At 41.4% G+C, this 19,664-nt stretch overlaps 3 protein-coding genes across 4 annotated transcripts in view; 2 read left to right on the plus strand and 1 right to left on the minus strand.

The window, feature by feature from the left end:
* Positions 1–14,563, minus strand: part of LOC132904944 (rho GTPase-activating protein 20-like) — a 179,372-nt gene extending 164,809 nt beyond the window's left edge. The window contains exon 1 of one of the 2 annotated variants that reach the window (XM_060955796.1): positions 13,364–14,563. In XM_060955796.1, coding sequence (XP_060811779.1) covers positions 13,364–13,555 — 192 coding nt within the window. In that variant the 5' untranslated portion in view covers positions 13,556–14,563. The remainder of the gene's footprint in view (positions 1–13,363) is intronic. The other variant, XM_060955795.1, reaches the window with a different exon arrangement.
* Positions 1,091–6,448, plus strand: LOC132905294 (tubulin monoglutamylase TTLL4-like). The gene is made up of 4 exons (XM_060956452.1): positions 1,091–2,124; positions 2,347–2,753; positions 3,129–3,519; positions 3,948–6,448. The coding sequence occupies exons 1-4, from the start codon at positions 1,513–1,515 to the stop codon at positions 4,407–4,409; spliced, it is 1,872 nt and encodes a 623-aa protein (XP_060812435.1). The 5' UTR covers positions 1,091–1,512; the 3' UTR covers positions 4,410–6,448.
* A 2,059-nt stretch (positions 14,564–16,622) lies between the features above and the next one.
* LOC132905486 (uncharacterized) lies at positions 16,623–19,660 on the plus strand. Its single transcript, XM_060956816.1, has 5 exons — positions 16,623–17,161; positions 17,263–18,722; positions 18,848–18,980; positions 19,051–19,226; positions 19,317–19,660. The coding sequence occupies exons 1-5, from the start codon at positions 16,915–16,917 to the stop codon at positions 19,386–19,388; spliced, it is 2,088 nt and encodes a 695-aa protein (XP_060812799.1). The 5' UTR covers positions 16,623–16,914; the 3' UTR covers positions 19,389–19,660.
* Positions 19,661–19,664: the final 4 nt, after the last annotated feature.

Consider the following 19,664-nt stretch of genomic DNA (forward strand, 5'->3'; position numbering starts at 1 on the left):
GCAGCTCGCTCGCGTTTGTCCCGGGTATTGTGTGACTGCGCGCAGATTAGAGACACACGAGGCTCGCATTCCTCGCCGACCGATCGAAAGCAGCCAAGCAACGGCCACGCATCGCAGCCGCGAACAATTAATCGTGCAAGATGGAAAACACAACTAACGTGCACGCAGGAATGCGCGTGATGCGCGTAACATCGACAATCAGGTCCGTGATTGCGCTACACGGGAATCAAATTAGCATCGAGCAGCATCGCCATTAGAGTCCGGATGAGAGAACTATGGAGAACGATAGGCGTATTTGCCGATCTATCTAGCACCCTCCCTGGCTCTTCTGTCTTTTTGCTTCTCTTCTTCCTCCGTAGGATTAGTCCTTTTCCTCGGATAGTTTCAAAGCATTGGTTAGTTAGACTAGTTCGAACGAACGTCCAGGTGTCCTTTCTAATCGCATAATCGAATTATTACGAAATTTGGTCACCGCTTCTAAGAAAACTCTACGTCTGGTCTTTTTAGTTTTCTCAAGCACCGAAGCCATCGACAGCGTATAGACAATAAGCTGGGACGAAGGCAGCTCATAGACGGTAGACAGGCGACGACGGCTTCGGGTCTTTCGGTCATAGGGTAACACTGCTAGCGTACGGATCGGGACCAGTTCAAATTATATTTCTACTTGTACTTACGCTTCTGTACTAAAATATATTTTCCATTTTACAATTTATCCACGCGTTCCTCTGTTCATACATCTGATAGCATCAACAGTAACTTTGCGACCAATCGTAATTGCCACTCAACCGTAGCTAACATTAAGAGAGTAAAACTAAAAATTCCCTTCTCGTAATTTTCTTTCAGAAGAAATGAAATTTGAAGTTTCCTTGTAACATTGAATTTCGATGAAATTATGATATATTTCGTTTAAGATGCGTGCCATTAGAGACGACTGGCCTGGAGCGAATAAACCAGAGAGAAGCACGTGTGTTTGCAGTGCATGTGGCGCGCGTTACGCGCATAAACCAACCCCTGCTTGTGCAGCCGCGTGTTTACCGCGTCCGAGCGCTCTGCCGAGCAAGATAAACGCGTGGCTGGCACGCAAATGCGGAAAGCCGTCGAATCAATCGCGGCATTGTTCGCGACGCGGTGATAGAAAATAGACCAACAGAAACTGACTTAATGGACACCCCCGCTTTTTCCTTGCGTACGTCTAATCGCGAAGCAGAAAGAGAGTGGAGAGCGTGGTTCGAATCGGAGACGCGTCTCCTCGACGATAGGTGAACGGATCGGATTTTTTGGCGACGCTTTGCCGTATCAGGGTTCCACGGTTTTATAACACGGCTCGTCGCGTCGGCGTGTTTCACAAATTTATCGAGTATCGAGCGTGCGAACCGAAACGAGTTTCACGAACAACTTCAACCCGCACCGATCTAACGAACGTTCGATTATGGAGTTCTATTAAAATTCCCAGTGCAGACACACACATTGAACGATAATGAACGCAAAATTTACGAGTATACCGATAACACGATGCAGGCTGACCTTGGCCATCCTAAACCATGGAAATTCGAAGGCTCGTCAAGCCGATGCGCGGCCACCAGTACCTCCAATGGTTGCATGATTAACCTTCATCCAGACTCCGACGAAGAATGGTTGACGTACGAAAAACTCACGGAGATAGTTTTCCTTCGTCCCAAGGCGAAATCAGCCGATCATCGACCTGCGTTCTTACCTAACAATCAAGCTAAATCCGTTGACGTTATACGACATCAATCGATGAAATTAACGAAGAACAAGAGCATTGTTCTGAAAAATGCGGCTCAACCGGTTGTTTTCGATAAACGGGCGGATGGAGATAAGGCTACCGAGAATGTTTCGCCACTGCCGTTGAGGGCGAGTCTTTTCCCTCGTGTCTCGCCCTACGTTCTCTTCCAAAGTCACGATCATATACCCAAAAAACTGCCGAAAGATTTTGCTCGACTTCTCAAATGGAAATTTACCACATGTATGCCTAGAGTTTTGATCAAAATTTTAATCAGTTCTGGATATCAAGTGGTAAATAAAGGGACAGACTGGTCCGGTGTATGGAACTTATCCGGTAAAGACACGGCGAGGTATCAACGTATGAAAAACTATCAAAAGGTACGAATTAAGTGAGAAGATGTTTGGAGGAAAAGAAAGATCTATATAGTTCGTAGTAAATCTATAAATACATACTTCTAGCGAAATAGTTGAATCGTTGTGTTCAAAGTTCTTTAACAGCCATTATAATGACGAATTGAAACATAGCTAATATTAGAAAAGTGGAAGTAAAATTTCCGATATAATTTACTCGATTCCAATGAAATTTATGTTAAAAATCAGATGAACAACATACCAGGATCTGAAAATATAGGCAACAAGGACCTGTTATGGACGCACTTGAATAGAATGTCGCGAAAGTTCGAGCCTGAGGAATATAACTTTATGCCAAGAACGTACGTACTGCCGAAGGAGATACAGAAATTCGAAAGCATGTGGAGCAGACACGGTATGGGTACCACGTGGATAATTAAACCGCCGTCAGCGGGTCGTGGCCAGGGTATCAAGATTGTTAATCAATGGTGGGAGATACCAAAGTGGCATTCGGTAATCATTCAACGATACATCACCAGACCGAAACTCATTAACGGCTTGAAATTCGATCTGCGAATTTACGTTCTCCTAACAAGCATTAACCCGATGAGAATTTATGTCTACAAAGAGGGCTTGGTTCGTTTCGCCTCGGTCAGGTAATTCGACGACCCTAACTTACTCGATATTTCATCGATTTTCACGATAACGATCAGAACCTGATTTCGTTTCACGATTTACATAAGCGTTGCAAACAGCGAGAAGTAGATTTATTCGAGTCGATTAAACTTCGACGTCTTAAAATTTAATTTACCGCTTTACCTGGAACAATCAAATTTACATATTACGAGATACTCGGCTTTAATTACATTAGCTTTGATCTAGCATCGATCCATAACAAATAATCAATCATTTTCAAACGTGGGTCGTTCAAAAATAATTCATAACCAAATTACAGTTTGATCCAAGTATCCCGTTCGCTTAAATAATTCTACTTTATCCTATACTCTGTTAAAACAATAGTAAATGTCTAGATACGTTCGTGGAGCAAATCTAAGCGACAAATACATGCACCTAACCAACAGCAGCGTGAACAAACAAAATCCAGCGTACGTAGCAAACGATGGAGTGAATTCGTTCAAAGGACACAAATGGTCCTTGACGAGTTTATGGTCGTATCTGAAGCAGGAAAGGGTGGACGTCGCTGACCTATGGTCTCGGATCAAGGATATCATCGTTAAGACTTTCATATCCGTGGAATCGAGCATGAACGCGACTATCTTACAGAGTCTGGTCTCCAGTTACACCTGTTACGAATTGTACGGGTTCGACGTACTTCTCGACGAGGGTTTAAGACCGTGGTTACTCGAAGTGAACATTCTACCGTCGCTGCAGACAGACTCGCTACTCGATATCGCTATTAAGGTACTTATGATTTAAATGGATGTTCGCCGGCTAACTGGAAATTAACGTCTACCATCGCGGTACTAACTTTCTCACAACGAAGAATCAGACTCGCGGATAATTATATCCAAACGCGATCGCATGCTACATGTACGCTTTTGTCCATAAGTCATCGGACACTTGTCGAAATATGTGAAAAAATTGTCGACACGAGCTTCAATGAAATAAAATTTAATAAAATAAAAAGGGTATCCTAATGCTCGTGGCTGATAGCGTGGTTTCTTCGCACTTGTCATCGGTTAATTTCGAACTTTCGAATTCCTCCGCAATGATGCACGAAAACCGCGCGAGACACGCGATAAATTATTTATGGTCAGGTGGATTGAGTCACGCGTGTCATAAGCAGCGATTAATAGCATCGTGTGGTTATGATTTTTATTATTTTGCAGGGCCCACTGGTGAAAGACGTGTTAAACGTGGCTGGCTACCAAATCCCCAAGAACGAGCAAATTTCGAGCAACGGTGTTTGCAATAAAAAGTACGACTCGATCGCTCATAATTACAGATTGTACAGCACGGCCTTGAACCTTCGTGAGAAAATGAAACAGAACGAAATCAACGCGATGCAGACTCGCGACGAGTACCTGGATGGAATCCTGCGGAATTTGACGAGGGACGACCTGAGACAGCTGATCCGCTACGAAGACGAGCTCAGTCAAGCTGATAACTTTGAGAAACTATTCCCTACCAAGGATTCTTATTTGTATTTCAAATTCTTCGAGGTCGAAAGATACTACGATCGATTACTGGACGCCTGGGAATATCGTTACTCCGATAACAGAAAGGAAGGAATTCGTAGACTGCAACGACATTGCGAAACGATGCAGCACTTAGATCAAGCCACCGATTGAGCGCAAGCTTTGTCGTTCGTTCCTGCTTCGGTATGGAAATTATCGTGTTAATACGTTACTGAAATCACTTCGACTCTAATTAAAATAGTTCACACGGAGCAAGGTCACTGGCGTGACGCATGTACTTTCTTACGTAACGTACACGCCTGTTCCTAAGTATATTCGTAAGGGTATTTTCTGGTTTCTTATAAAATCGTTTAAATCGCCAAGCGAATGATCAACCGATCGCGACTCTGAACTCGTGCAAGCTAACGCTGAATATTTGAATTCTTTATTTATGTTAATTTATGTTAACAGATAATAATAGTCAAAGGCTTCGATAATTCCCTTGTCATTTCCAAGTTCAATTTCGCTTTCTACGAGTGTCCTTAAGAAGATATAACAGCGAAGGAGAAGATAGAACGGCCCAATTCCGATTACGTAATTTTGTTTTGAAACCTTCGTTCGTTCATATTCCCAGGAATTACGTCGAGTTTATATTTTCTTGCTTATCGCGTATTCAGCACGACCGGATAAGTACACGGCTACTGTTTCTCGATGGACGATTAACACGCTAATCGCGACTACTTTAATCGTAGATTATTTTGTCTTCGGAGACATCCGATGTCGAAGGAATTCGAGAAATCCGACGAAACCTTACGCCAGTTAATCCACCTTAGTCGAGGGTTACGCAACACCATAACCGCAAGGTACTGTAAGTCGTTTTAACTATATCGGTCACGTTGACGTCATTCATTCGCCGTTTACAACTTCCACCGAATAGGAGTATCCGTTTCTACGAAGAACTTCCTTTATCGAATTACGCGTAACTCAATTTCCCTTTCGAAATAGTAGCGCTTTGAGCTTTGCTCGTAAGATGACGCGATCAAATGACGAAACGACGAGTACTTGAAACATCGCCGCTCGAAATTATCGCCTTCTTCCTTGTTTTTATATGCGGCTTGTTACGTTCAAGTCTCGTGTCTCACGATGAATCGACTTTCTTTACACGGATGGCTAGCTTTCAGATAATCTTATCGTTTCGTCCATTGTTTAAGCGCTCCTGTCGTACGGTCAAGTTAATTTACCCGTGATGATAATTTGTTCAGAGATTATGCAGCCGAAATTACACGGTTGCGCAAATATTTTGTAGCCAAGTCCGCCTCGGGTAAATAAAGAAACGCGCAATGTGTCACTTAAATGGAACGAGAGTCACGCCGGGAAAAAACTAGTTTAAATTGAATAATATTCGCGTTGCACAAGCAGCCGCATTAAGGATAATTTGCGAGGATGTTAAACATTTATACGCGAACGATTATTTATGACAAAAACTAGGCAACGTTCTATGCTTTGGTTCGTAGCTTTCAAGATGCCTTCATACGTCGATGGCCAGTTTCACAACAACACTCCAATGTATGCTTTATCCACATGCAAATGGCAAAAGCAAACTATTCTTGTTGCCGGTCATACGCTGAAAAACGTGTACATAGGAGTTTTTCCACTCACTGTGTAGGAACTTTGACCCTTAATTACAGACCAGTCGTCTTTCAGACGAATAAATTTCTATTTCATTAACGCGATTCAGCAGGGAATGTCGAAAGCTGCAACGTTCGAATATCTTCCACAGCGAACAATTTCGCTAAACAAGTATACGTGTATCGGCCGACGAATGATAATAATTAGACTTGGATTCGATACCGATATTCGTATTACGTCAATTTCTATATAGCACGGTAACGTAATAAGTACGTGGTGCTAGCAAAATGATCCGAGAGGCTACCGATCTGTAATTAAGGAACGAAGCTAATATCTCGTCGATACTCGGAAAAAGCAATTCTACAACGCGATGGAATTCGTCGACTCGTAATTATTCGATGGAACGCATTTAGCGCGGTCGCGTTGGCAATAATTTCGATCGGTAACGTGCTCGTCGCTTCGCTCGAAGGTGACGTAAGTGGCCAGTGAAAGCTCTCCGCGGGCTTCAGAAACGTGAATCACTTCCTGAAAATTCCGTAGACGCGGCATCCAGCGGTTTTCAGTTCGTTCGGACGAGCGTTCTCTCGAATCGGCCCGGCTGCTCGTCACATGCAACCTACTTTTCTCCTCGGCGACTGCACGTGAGCATCGCGCTTTAACGCGCCGCTGTTTTATCTGTCTCGCGCGTTACGCATACCAACTTATCAACGACGCAAGCCACTGGCTCCACCGACTTTTTATTCGACCAAGGCGAGAAGCTGCTCGAACTTTCCTTCGTTAAACCGTCTAAGTAATTATTCTATGCGATTCTAGCTCGACCACGGTTTACAATGTTAAACCAAAGAGGCCTAAGATTATTATCGTATCGGAAACGAAATAGGTCCCGGAACGATAGGCGGGAAAATATCTTAAAGCCCGAAGATACATCGCTTTGCAGGAGAATACACACGAGAATGGAACCCTAAAAGCTATTAAACGTTAAAAGGTACCGGCTTTACTGACTCTCGTAAACGTTTCGCTGCAAATCCTTGGAAATACAAGTGAGAAATTTTACAGCGTTTTTCTCAGAGTTCCTGCCACGTTCGAGAATTTCGGTAGGTTCCACTAATCCTTAACGACGCTCTTATCGGGCCTGTTTGTCCCAATTTGTCTACCTTTGGTACTTTTTCAGCTTTGCGATACCTGTGAGGCGTTTTAGTCTGGAAAACACAGATACAAAGAAACTCTAGAGCGAAGCGACGACTAGATAAACGGTGTTGCGTCTAGCTCTAGAAATATCGGCACCGAAAGACACGATACGATCGACCAGAATTATCCGCTTGCGGTCGCGCGGTAAATGCGAATTCGATGCGATATTTTATTCTTTTGCGTCGATGTTTCATTTATTCAATTACCAATAGCCTTTGAATCGAACTTATCGGATATAAATTAGTCATAAGGAGACGTTCGATGTAACTTGAATCGCAAAGAGGCAAAGGATGTTAAAAAACGTATGGACAGATGTCGTTCGCTTTCTTAATCTTGACGACAGATCGTCGTTCTGAAATTATTTTTTCAAGCAGATACGCGTGTTCTCTGTTCTTTGTCGCGGTCAAGCGTGATAAAATACTGGACTGTTTATCGTGGCTGCGTTCCGACTGTCACATTATTAGCGAGTGTACGGCTGCGTGACTCTGACAATCAGAGCAGAATGAGATCTAAAATTCGCAATCTCACGAATGAATCCACTCGAGTCCGCTTAATTACGACAATGTAATCGCAAGCCTCCGACGTTCGCAACAATCAGCTGCAGATGTACAACTTTCGGAATTCTCGGTTACATACGCAAATCAAACCGCGTGACAAGCGTATATTAGAGAAAGTAAAGCGCAGCAGGTAACGGAAATAGAAAAGAGCGTGGCCCGATTTAAATATCTTTCCAGAGTTTAGTTAACCTATCGCTTATCTACGCGCTGATCGATTTTATTTGTCTCGGTCGCCTACTTATTTGGCGCACCGTGTATTTTCACCCAAAATCCTCGTTACGTTATTCGCGTTAATATCGTGTTCTCGCTAGGTTCAACTAGAATCAAACACGACATAGTATCGCGTTGGAAAAATTTACTTATAATTTTCAATGAGAATTGATTGTAAAATTCATCCAAATAAATAAAAAAAAAAATTCTCTGCACAGACTAAAGCAGAGCAGTCTATGAAAATAGACCAGGTTCGATAGGAATACCGGAAATTGCATTCAACGCCAGAAACAACAGACGTTTCTACCGTAGCAAAACGATACTCAGCGCCGGTGTTCTTTGTCTCTGACTGACGTTGACTCATACTGTAGCCTACAATGAGAACAAGACGTGCATGAACGGCAAAGGAAATCTGTTGTGCATTCACGACGATAATAATTGATAGGTGTTCGACGAGGATGGAATCGAGAGCGGCTAAATGGAATCGATTCAACGACGGGATAAATGGTTAATCGAACGAGATTTATAGCGATTGGAATCTAATTCGAGAATACTTTCGTTCGTTCGATAGATTCGTCATTTACGGGTCAATTGGATCACGCGTAAAGCAGTATGTCAGTATTTAGAATTGGAATTTTTTAGGTCGTGAGAAATATTCGTGGAACGTTAGCCGATACATCGACACGATGCTACATATTTGCGACCACGCATCCGTACTAAACGTAACGACACTTCCACGCCTGTGGTTACGGGTTAAACCTGCCTCTTATTTGAAAAATCCTCGAATTCGCGGAACCACGATAACGTGGATGTCGTTCTCTTCGACTTTTACTTTGTGCAAGTTACACGCGCTGCGGAAGTTACTCAAGCACTAAAGTCTTTCGCCCGAACCGAATTTCCCAACTAGTTTCGCCTAGGAAAGAAAATGCGATCCGCTACTCTCGCCATCGAGTCCACGATACGGTAAAACTTCGTTTATCGCAACGAAATTTTAATTACGTAATGCTCGATCGAACGAACGCCTACTAATTAAATCCGCTTATCCGAGAAATCTTGGCGAAGAGAATCAACGAATCCCTTTTGTATCGATCGTTTCTCCACTGATAAATTCCAGCAAATTGACTTCTATTCTACGCGAAAGAAAATTAACATTTTCTCGCGATAGAAATTACGATCCGATCGAACGCAAGCAACGTTGGATTAGTCACCGTGATTGATACTATCCGTGGTAAAAATGTTACGGACAAGGGCAATCAAAGCGATATACCGACGAGATAAAGCAAAAGTACTTTCGTCTGTTTCCTATTCGTGGCTGTTAGAATGCGAGACTTGATAAACGAGAAGGCGCGTAATTAGCAGGAATCGACCACGAACGATCGTGAGCTGGTTATTTTCAACGCGTTCTATGTTAAACGCCAGGATACGCGGCCAATTCGAGCGCCACTTTCTCCGTTTCGTTAGAAGAACCGCGTTGGTTTCGTCAGCGCCGGGATCGATCGCGTCGCCTTGGTCCCTCGATCTTCGAAGTCGAAAGTGAATTTCGCGCTACACCGAGTGTCAGTGACCTTTAAACGGATGCTCACGTGTCGATCGAGCTAAACAAGGTTCGCGATGCCACCGGTGACCGGTGTACGTACCATCGACCATAAATTCGGTGTCATGAGACATTTTATGGCGTAGTAACTGTAATTGGTCGAAGAAAGTGACTCGTTCGATGCTCGATCGTATGTACAAAGTACTTTGCTTTCGTTTATAGACCGGTTCATCTTACGAAGTATAATTGGAGCAGGATTATAGTCGACAATGTTTGAAAGAAGTTGTTAAGGTGGAGAATTCAAGGTCTTGCTTTAATAGCGGTTCATTCGCTGGCCGAGCAAATATATTGGTGCATTTTCTAGTCACGTAGTTAAATTGTTATGAAACTTTCCTTTACTTTTTTTTTATATATATATAAACGTAAAAAGAAAGAAACTTTCTAAGAGATATTACAGTTCGAACGCAGCGAAATCTTACAAAGCGATTTGTTCGATTCATCGTCTCGTCTTACGACGATTTTTCCAAAAATCTTCTCGACTATCCCCGTTTTCTTTCGATTAAATTTCATAGAATCGTTAGTCGCTGCTGTTAAAAAGTACCTTAAATTTAAGAAAAATGCGAGAGAATTTAAAGTTAATGGTCCTTCTATTTGTACCAGAATCGTGCCCCGAAAGCTCTTAGAGTTTACGATTCAACAAAAATCATTCTCACGTGTAATCCTGCGATATCTTTCTAGAATAACGGACACGAGTTTCTACCCTGACTAACGTGGAAAGTCATCTAATCCCCGGATGTTTGGCCGTTAATTATTTCTGATTCGACAAGGTAATCGTACGAAGTTGCATGGAGAAAGCGAATCTACATCTGTATAATGGGAAATGGTGCTGATTCAATCAGTCTCCTTTCCACAGCGATTATACCCGGTCTCGTTCGATTTATATAATAAATTACCATACAATTTCCCAAAGTAATCAGCTAGCACGGCGCAAACAACGACGCGATGGAGGCCATGAACGAGCGAAAAGATCGCAAAGGAGCGAAATTATTTACCGCTGGTTCGATACGATTTTCTTCTCACCGACGAACGAGTCGACGAAACGTTTTTCTTTCGAAAGATTTTCTAACGCTCGCAATCGCGTCGCTCTTATATAACGCGATGACCATTGAAATCGAACAGCCGAGCCTGCTATAGTATTGTAAAACGACGATTTAATTGCAACGTTCGTTTAGCGAAGAACGCAACGACGTGTAAATCCTTGGACGATAAAAGAGAAACGAAAAATGAAAAGAAAGAAGAAAAAGATTGTAAACGTATGAAAAGAGGATTGTAGAGAGAAGAGCGTTATGTCGACGGTTTAACGAGACAACGGAAAGAGTTATTTCTTCCGTAGGGATCAGGACTACAAATTATCCGGCGATTACGTCGTAAATCCCAGGAAACGCGTCTAAAGACGCGAGATCGTTCGATCAACGGCGAAAACACTTGTCTACGCCGTATTAGCATTTAATCAGGGTTTTCTGTTTATAGGTAAACGGCACGAAAGCTCGTTTGAAATAACAGTTATCCGCACGATGCAACCGTGGCTACGTGTTACGCGTGCACGTGCGACTACTTTGTGCAATCAGCTATACGTATGTCCAGGTAAAAATTGAAAAATTATCATTCCTGTCTAAACGATCGGTATCTAGCTCGCAATCGGTAGTTGCAACTGCATTATGTCGTGAGCAACATAGATATACACGATATAGATACACCCCTGTTCAAAAGTACGACGACACGTAGATCTTTCGTCATATTTTATTCCGAAATGCAAATTATCGCTAAAGTGTGTCGCGAAAGTTTGTAGAAATTATTTGCTACCGACAGAATTGATAGGAAAGCAAGAAAATGGAGTTCAAGTTGCGCACTGTAAAGTTCAAAAAATGGGAAATCTCAAAGTGGGAAATATTTAGAAAAAAGATTGTAGGAGAAAAAGACGAATACATTGACGAATATTAACGAATATCCAAGATTAACATAGTAAAGCAAATGTATTTAAGTAAATTTCCTGGGTAAAATTTGTATAAAACATAGTGAAATTCATCCGTGTTCGATTTGATAACTTTATACACGCATTTTCCATAATCAAGAGAACGTCACGCCTTTGATACGTTACGTGTCGTACGTGTAACGCGTTAAAAAATGAAATCACTGATACTCGGCTCGTACCTATTTGTTTCCACCTACGCGTTCTGTCCAACACAACTTCCGATATCGTGATCGATCGCGAGATCGATACATCGCGAACGTGAACCGCTCGTAAAAGTTCGAACGGGGACAAAGTGCATTTTGTTCACCGGTAGAAAGTGCTGCTATCGATCACGTTGCGCACTTTCTTTCTTACGACGATTACGTGTAGAAGTCGGCGGAGTTCAAGGAACGCCATCGTGCATACGTATATAACGACGCCTTCACTTTTCTTTTCGCGAGCTCGACGTACGCACGTGCAAACAACCATATACTATACATACATTAAAGAATATTCGGAAGCTGAGAATATTTCTCATCCTATACGATAGAGAATCGTGATACAAAATAGAAAAGAGGAAACGATGATTATTCGAAGAAGCATGTAAAGATTCCGATCTTTGTTACGAGCTAGGCTGTCAAAGAATGGAGGGAAAAGCGGTTGTGAATCAAAGGTTGCTGCTTAATATATATAGCAATTCATCGTTAACCGGCCATCGAGCGTAAACGAGGTACAAATACGTAATAACGCATTTATTTACGTTAGATAGATAATACTAGAGCAAAATTCACTAATAACGTTACTTTAATTGTACGAGAGAACCAAAGACTTACTCCATAAAGTGGATTCCAAGAAGTAAATGAGATAACAATGTCCAATTAACGAAACAAAATTCCAGCCATTTATCGCTACACCGTCGTATCTTACTTCCTATAGCCTGTAGGCTCTATTAATCGGAATGTTGTAAATACACGATCGAACCAGAATCCAAACATTCGTTAATTCTTCCGGAAATAATTAAGCGTATCCTATATATCGTATATGTTAAGTTCTGTGATAAACGTTAATCGCCGATTGGGGTATCGTAGCAACAAAAGTTATCGAAAGAGTACGTACAATTTACACACAAAGAGAAAGAGGCAAGAGCAAACGTGTACGAACACGCGAGAGAATGACGTGCAACGTTTCTATAGACCGCTTAAATACCGAAGGTAACGCCTTTTACTCCTGTATAGAATGTACGCCACCTTGTAGTTGGTGCATGGTGTACGTGTTGGTACATTAATCGTTCGAACCCTAAGCTACACGGAGAGTTTCGATTTCTACCACGGAATCCGCGTTGCTCGAATATAGGTTCGAGCTTTTCCACGATGTTACGGCGGAGATACGCGACACAGTTCGAAACAATCGGGTCTCAACGCGATACAGTCGAATCGATCCGATCGTTCACGAACTCTTCGCTAAAATATCGCACCGAATGGATCGACGCGTGTGACTCGCAAGCCAAATACCAACGACCAACGTATACAACTTAGAATTCGCAATCACGAAGCTGAAACGACGGGATCGTTTTATTTCGAATAAGAGGAAAAAAAAAAGTGCTTTTTCGTTCCTCGTGCCACCTATGGGCGAAATTCATTTTATGCTTTCTTCTCTTATAACGGTTAAACTATGATTAATCGAGTTGTCCGGAATCCATATTGATCAACTTCGTAAATTGAAAATAGCAGAAAGACGACGATGTTACAAACGCTATTCTTAAAAGTTCCATTATAGAATTTATTGCTTTTGTTTGTACCATCTTCTTACGATAACTTATAAATCATTTATTTTTTGAGAATTGAAAATTAATCGTGTAACCAATAAGCACGAGGAATTTACGAAAAGTACAGTTGATCGATTTGACTTTTAATAAACTCAGCTGCAACTTTTTGCACGGTAACGAGAGCTCTCATTTTTAACGGTAAATAAAAAATAGATTAAAATAGAATTCACTCACGGTGAGGTGTGTCTTGTCAGGCGCGATCGCCGTGATCTCGACTGGCCTTGGTTCAGGTGGATTCGCTTTGCTAAGAATGGCAGCTGGCATTTTTGCGACCAGAGATAGCCTCCTGGTGAGCCGTCTACCTAATTCCGCGCGTCGTCGCACCCTAACACGGGGACCGGTACCTTTGTAGCCTCCGAATTCCATCCTGAGAGACGTGTATCCTCCTCCTTCCTTATCCCCGTCTTCTCATGGAAGCAAACGGTCGCATCTCGTGTGTCACGTGGCCGCACAGATTACACGATCATAACTCGACGAAAGTCTATCTGCGAGTCATCGAAACTCTTTACTACAGTATACGATCGAGAACTGCGCGTACAATACGTAGGAATCCTTCTATCGTCCATGTCCCTGGACCGAAACTTTCGTTTACCGTGTCTCCCCCCAGCGTCAACAAACGCATCCTTCGCGAGTCATAAACACGAACGAGTCAATCCACCGTTTACCCGTTTGTTTTCAAAGATATCTTGCACACGCGTCGTCCATGCGAAATCGTCAACACGAACGCTCGTTCTGTTCGAACAGTTGTTGTTAACGGACTTCGCGAATTCGATTCGATCAACTACGACGTTCAATTCGATTCAACTCGATTCGATATGATTCGATCGAAGCCAAAGATCACTCCCGGGAGTCTCGTCGCTCCTCCAAATGAAACTGGGTCGTTGACGTATCGGTTTTTTCGAACGCGTTCAAAAACGCACAAGGGTTATACTGGTTTTAGACCAACGGTTGTCCGCAGTGGATTACACGCACGACGTAAACACTTGCTCGGATGCTGGAGGGCCGCTCTCAGTCGCGTGCACACACACCTTTACGTTTACTACCCAACATCTCTCGTACTGACTACGTACACACATGCATCCTAGGCTCACATACGTATATACACCGTGGTGGAACGAGACGAAGAGAGACACAGTATGGTGCGCGCGTGCACCAGAAGATTCGATGGTATTCGAAAAGCAAAGCACGAGGTGCGGAAAAGAGAGCAGCCGGTTCTTGCTGGCGCTCGGTCTGCCTGGCGCGCTTCGACTGAAATTGAATCGCAGCAACCTCCTACCACGCGGCCCGTCACACTGCCGGCCTTCCTAACCGTCGTGCCTTCTCGTCACTCTCGTCGTGTCTTCGCTTCTACCCTACTGAACAAATCCGCGTAAACAAAACGCATTTCAAAACCAGTAACCCGCGCACACGCTCCACGATCAAACACTGATGTAACCGATGCGCGCGCGATCAATCTCGACCAATCTAACCGACCGTTAGACCAATCAAAGCTACCATATTAGAGGCACTCCGCCAATTACAGGACATTGTTTATCAGCCAATCGACGATGTCGTTGTTTTGCATTTTCAAATTCCTCTTCTATATTATTCTTATATCGAAGTTTTCTAATCGATAGAAACGTAAAAGAATTGAGATTCTTATTACCGATTAGTATACATCGAAATGAAATAACGGATAACTGAATTAAAATCAAATGATTATGGAAATTGATATTGTTACGAATATAATCGAAGAGATATAGTCTAAATGAAGATTTGCTGTATGTTTTAGATATTATAATCAATTTACCAAGTACTAATAAGTTGCAGAACTTTTTTAACTTAAATAAGATGAACGTGTAGTTTGTAAAATATGTGTACATTATTATCGAACTTGTTACTGTCATACCAGAGAGATACTAGTGAAATACTAATAACTTGTAACATATGGCATATAATTTCATTGATACTAATAATTTAATTGCGCAAAAGAGCTCGGTATGTACTTCGATTTAAATGTTTTGTACATAATTGCATATTTGACATCCGTAGATATTCGATTATATGAGTTTTGATACAGCTTGCACATATGCAAGATAATTTTTTTTTAATGAAATCCCAAATTCCAGACATGTTTTCTCTTAATTAGTTTATCGTATCTGTGAAGATACGAGGAATGAAATTTTCGAAAGTCAGTAATTCTCGAAGGTCGATGTAACGATCGATAGTGCGCATATCGATTACGAAAGTCGTACCCTGTAGTACTTATGAAGCGTATCGATCGACACGCTCGACGACAAATCGAATTCGATGATCTGTAGGAATTGACGTGTGTCTGTTATAGGACGTAGGACTAAAGAATAATTTTCGAATACACGGGTGCCATTGCTATTGTGACGTACTTGGATGCTCGATGATATTAAAGACTGGAATACTCGACGATGTGCACGATTGTCATTGACGAGAGAAATCAAAGAAAAGCAATCGATTACAATTGGCACGATTAGAGCGTATTTACGCTTGTTGCGATCGTAGTAGCTCGAACGGTGCACAGTCGCCATTGCTATATATTCTTGTTCGTGGTAAATAAATTCTTTAACCTATAAATAACAAAAGCCTATAAGGAAGCTCATTTCTGTGTAAGTCTAGTCGTGCCAACCGTTCTAACGCGTTACGTAATAGGCTGATTCGCAATTAACTAAATATTTAGACCCCCGGTATATTATCGTCTCTCTAAATGTATAAATTATACGCTAGCGTGCAATGAATTCAATCTAAAACAAAGATCACGCATATTAACGATGATTTCTGTGTCTCTGGTGCTTAAGAAGTAATTCCCAAGACGAATTATAAAAATAAAAAGTATCGTTATCTCGATTAATCTTATTATTAGAATTCCAAGCCTAATTGGTCGAAAGTCAGGGGAAATCTCAGGAGCGACTAAATAGAAGAATTATCCAATATGAAGTGAAGCGCATTTACATTCACGTTTCTGCACAATCGAGCAAAGCGGAAGGAAAGCAGGACCGTTTTCATCCTTGACTTTTCTCTTGCATCCCTACCACCAATTTATCCGACGTACAAAATTTCTCGACTATCACGAAAATCATAAGCGCGACGACCATGAAATCCAATGCAACGCTGCAAGACAAGCTTGCTAAGCAGAACGAGATTAGCCGTCAAAGGTTGGCGCAAGAAGTTGCGAAACTTGAGAAGGTGGAGAAGTCGGATTTGAGGATGATAGAGACTGCGAGGCATCGGTTTCGATCGCGTCACAAGAACCTGGAAACACGGCAGCCCTCGTTTGCATCGAACGTAAGATCTCTCGAAAAATGCATATAAAAACGCTTACCAAGGATGCGCACGATTTTTTTTTTTTTTTCTTTTTTTCGTTTCTAATAGATGATTTTACGTTACACTGTCTCTAAAACGGTCGAAAGTATTCCCTTCAGATTCCATCATGATAATCGTATCATGTAAATCACATATTCGGAATATATTTCTGAATATGCAAGTGTTGGAATACTTTCGTGAATCTATACAGTACTTGAAATAACGTTAATTGCAGGATTTCGATTGCAACGTTTCACGATTCGTCTAGAGATTAGATTTCTCTAGATTAAAGATCGTCACCGTGTATTCTGACAATTACGCGACACGTACGATCAGCGGATACGCGGTTCATCGTTTGATCTTCCGATGTAATTGCGAGCACAGTAATTGACGCGCAGGCTATTAATGTGCGCATGTACGAAACTCATAATCCCGGCTTTTGCTACCATTGCACGGGCGCCATAAAAAAAGGTGGCCAGACGATGGAACAGGAGCAGGCGTCGAAAGATTCCTACGAGTTCGTGCGTTCGATAGTATTCACCAGAGGCGAGGTAGATCCTGATAAAATTCTTTGTCTCCATCTACTATCCGCTCACAGTACGAAATGGAAAGGCAACGACGACTCCGCCGTAAGACCTGTTACACCTTTAATGGAAAAAGGTATAATTTTCTACGAATGAAATGAAAAAACACTTATTCGATAACTCTGTGAATTTGTATTTACGAATCTTACTCACTTATCTATTTGTGAATGTTTGAAGCTAAAAACAAACACTTTTCTGGCGCATGGAACAACGTCATACCCTGTTACGTGGTGGACACTCAAGTAATCTCATCGGACACGAAGCTCCACGAAGATCCACGGAAGAAGATTTTAGATGATCAAGCGATTCACGAGTTCGAGGAGAAATATAAGCAATATATGAAGAACGACGCTGATTTTGAGAGAGCTTTATCGTCCAATGCTAAACACACGCAGAGAATAATGTTACAGGGGATTGATAAGATGCCCGCGATTTCACCTCACGTCTACTCTTTACTTGGAGCCTCGCATGAACTGCGGATTAAACAAGCTCTTGCCGAAGGTATAGTCAGGAGAAGACACGCTGGACCTAATACAGAATTAAACAAATTGGACGAGAATAGTTTGTCTTTTCGTCTCGATGACGATGACGATCTTTCCAGTAGAACAACCACCAACTTATCGACTAGAAATTGGATTGCCAAATCGTATAGTCCCTCGAGAAGGTCTACAATTGGATCCACGTTTAAAATCAATCGTGAAATTACTATGTTAAAGCCGAGACAGAGAAAGAATCACGATGCCATGCCTAAAGATCTTATTGCTATAAAATCTAGTATTAGAGCGATGAAGGAAGCATCTTCGAAAACTTCTAGCATCAAATCTCCTTTTCACAGCGTGTTTGGCAGTCGACAATCCGCGAATTCTCTCGTCTCAGCCACATTAAATCCAGAGATGACAACTAAAAAATATAGAAAATGTATTTATCTGAACACACCTGTTAAATGCATCGAACTTAGAAACAAAGAATGTCAAATCGTACCGATTCTTGTGAATTATCAGCTGCAAGCGTTGGTGCAGACGGTGTTTGGAGTTCTTGAACGCGTGAATCCTGAAAAATCAAAGAAAATAATCGATACTGCGAGAGATATGGATGAGATAAATAAGATGTTATCGCGTCCGGAAATACAAAATTTTATACAATATCTGTTGGGTCAATCGTTGGTCTCGTCCGCAGAGAGTTTCGTAGTTTCAATAGCAACAATGACGAACGAGATAGATCTTCGATTCGATGGAATTCTAGAAAAGGAGATAATCGCGTTGACTCTAGAAGTGCCGTCACTTCCATCTCTGGATGCTCTGATTACCGAGATACGAAATAACATTTTTCTCGATAATACAAGAAAGAAATCCGAAGCAAGTAGAAATACCGGTACGACATCTTCGAATCCAAATAGAGGAAAAATTGGAAAGAAAAGAGGTGCGAACATAACAAACCTGAAAAATTATCCTAACCGGAATAAGAGTAAAGATTGCGGCAAAGATGCGTTCGCACGTAACAAGTCGAAAGAAGATAATGTTATGCAACTCTCGGAGACAAAGTGTGGAAACAGCCTGAGGAAAACGTCGAAGATAAAAGCGGCCGACCAACCGAGAGTTTCAGGAAATGTTCTCGCCAAACGTACTTCGAATTCCAAAGTAAGGTCTCCCTAGAGAAAAAAGGCAAAGAGAGAAAAAATGATTGCAACGGCATTTCGAACTCTGAAATATTCAAAAGGAAGAGATCTGATAACAAATATTTTTCCTATTCCATGTGGTTGCAGTCTTGGAAGAGTGCCCAGGATCTCGGCCATTTAGACGCAAATCATGTAATATTGCGAAGAATGACGAACACTCAGAGAATCTTAGTAGGACAAATGTGTGCCTCTCTCAAGACCAAGAGAATTAATAATCAAGGTCTTATCCGGTTTAAATTAATATTGTAGAACCTGTGATATCTATAATTTATTTCTCGATTTTTATGCAGGTTTAATTGATGAGAGCGTACCCCTTGCTGCACTAATTGCTCCAGTCCTTTCACGCAATAGCATCAGAGTCTTGACACAAGGTACGGTATTTTCAAACTGGAATGCCACGAATGAAGAAGAAATAGACGATAACATTGTAGTTCCGGATAAGTTGACTGGCCCTTTGCTTGCAAAGGTTAGTATTTAAATATATTCCTTTACATATATAAAAAAAAAATAATAATAATATCGAAGAATGATAAATTACTTAGTTTATTTTTTTCAGATACGACAAAATGTAGGAGAAAATGAAACAAAACGACGTTTGGAAAGTTTTCTAAAAAATGAAATCGTATAAACTAAATAAATCGAATTAATCATTTTATTCGCTTACGTACATTTTGTATCAAAAAATTGTGAATATTTACCGATTGGTAATAGAATTCGTACTTGTTTACGAATATAGCAAGTAGATGGCACAAAAGTTGTTCGTGCAGTTCGTAGGCGACATAAATTTAAAATTACAAATAAACGGAAAATGTGGGATACGCTTCTTTTTAATTCATTAAACTTGTGTAAAGTATAAAGCAAACTTTTCTATTATAAATAAAATGATAAAATTGTCGTGAACTAT

Source organism: Bombus pascuorum, chromosome 3 (genome assembly GCF_905332965.1).
Source record: "Bombus pascuorum chromosome 3, iyBomPasc1.1, whole genome shotgun sequence".
Taxonomy (NCBI): domain Eukaryota; kingdom Metazoa; phylum Arthropoda; class Insecta; order Hymenoptera; family Apidae; genus Bombus; species Bombus pascuorum.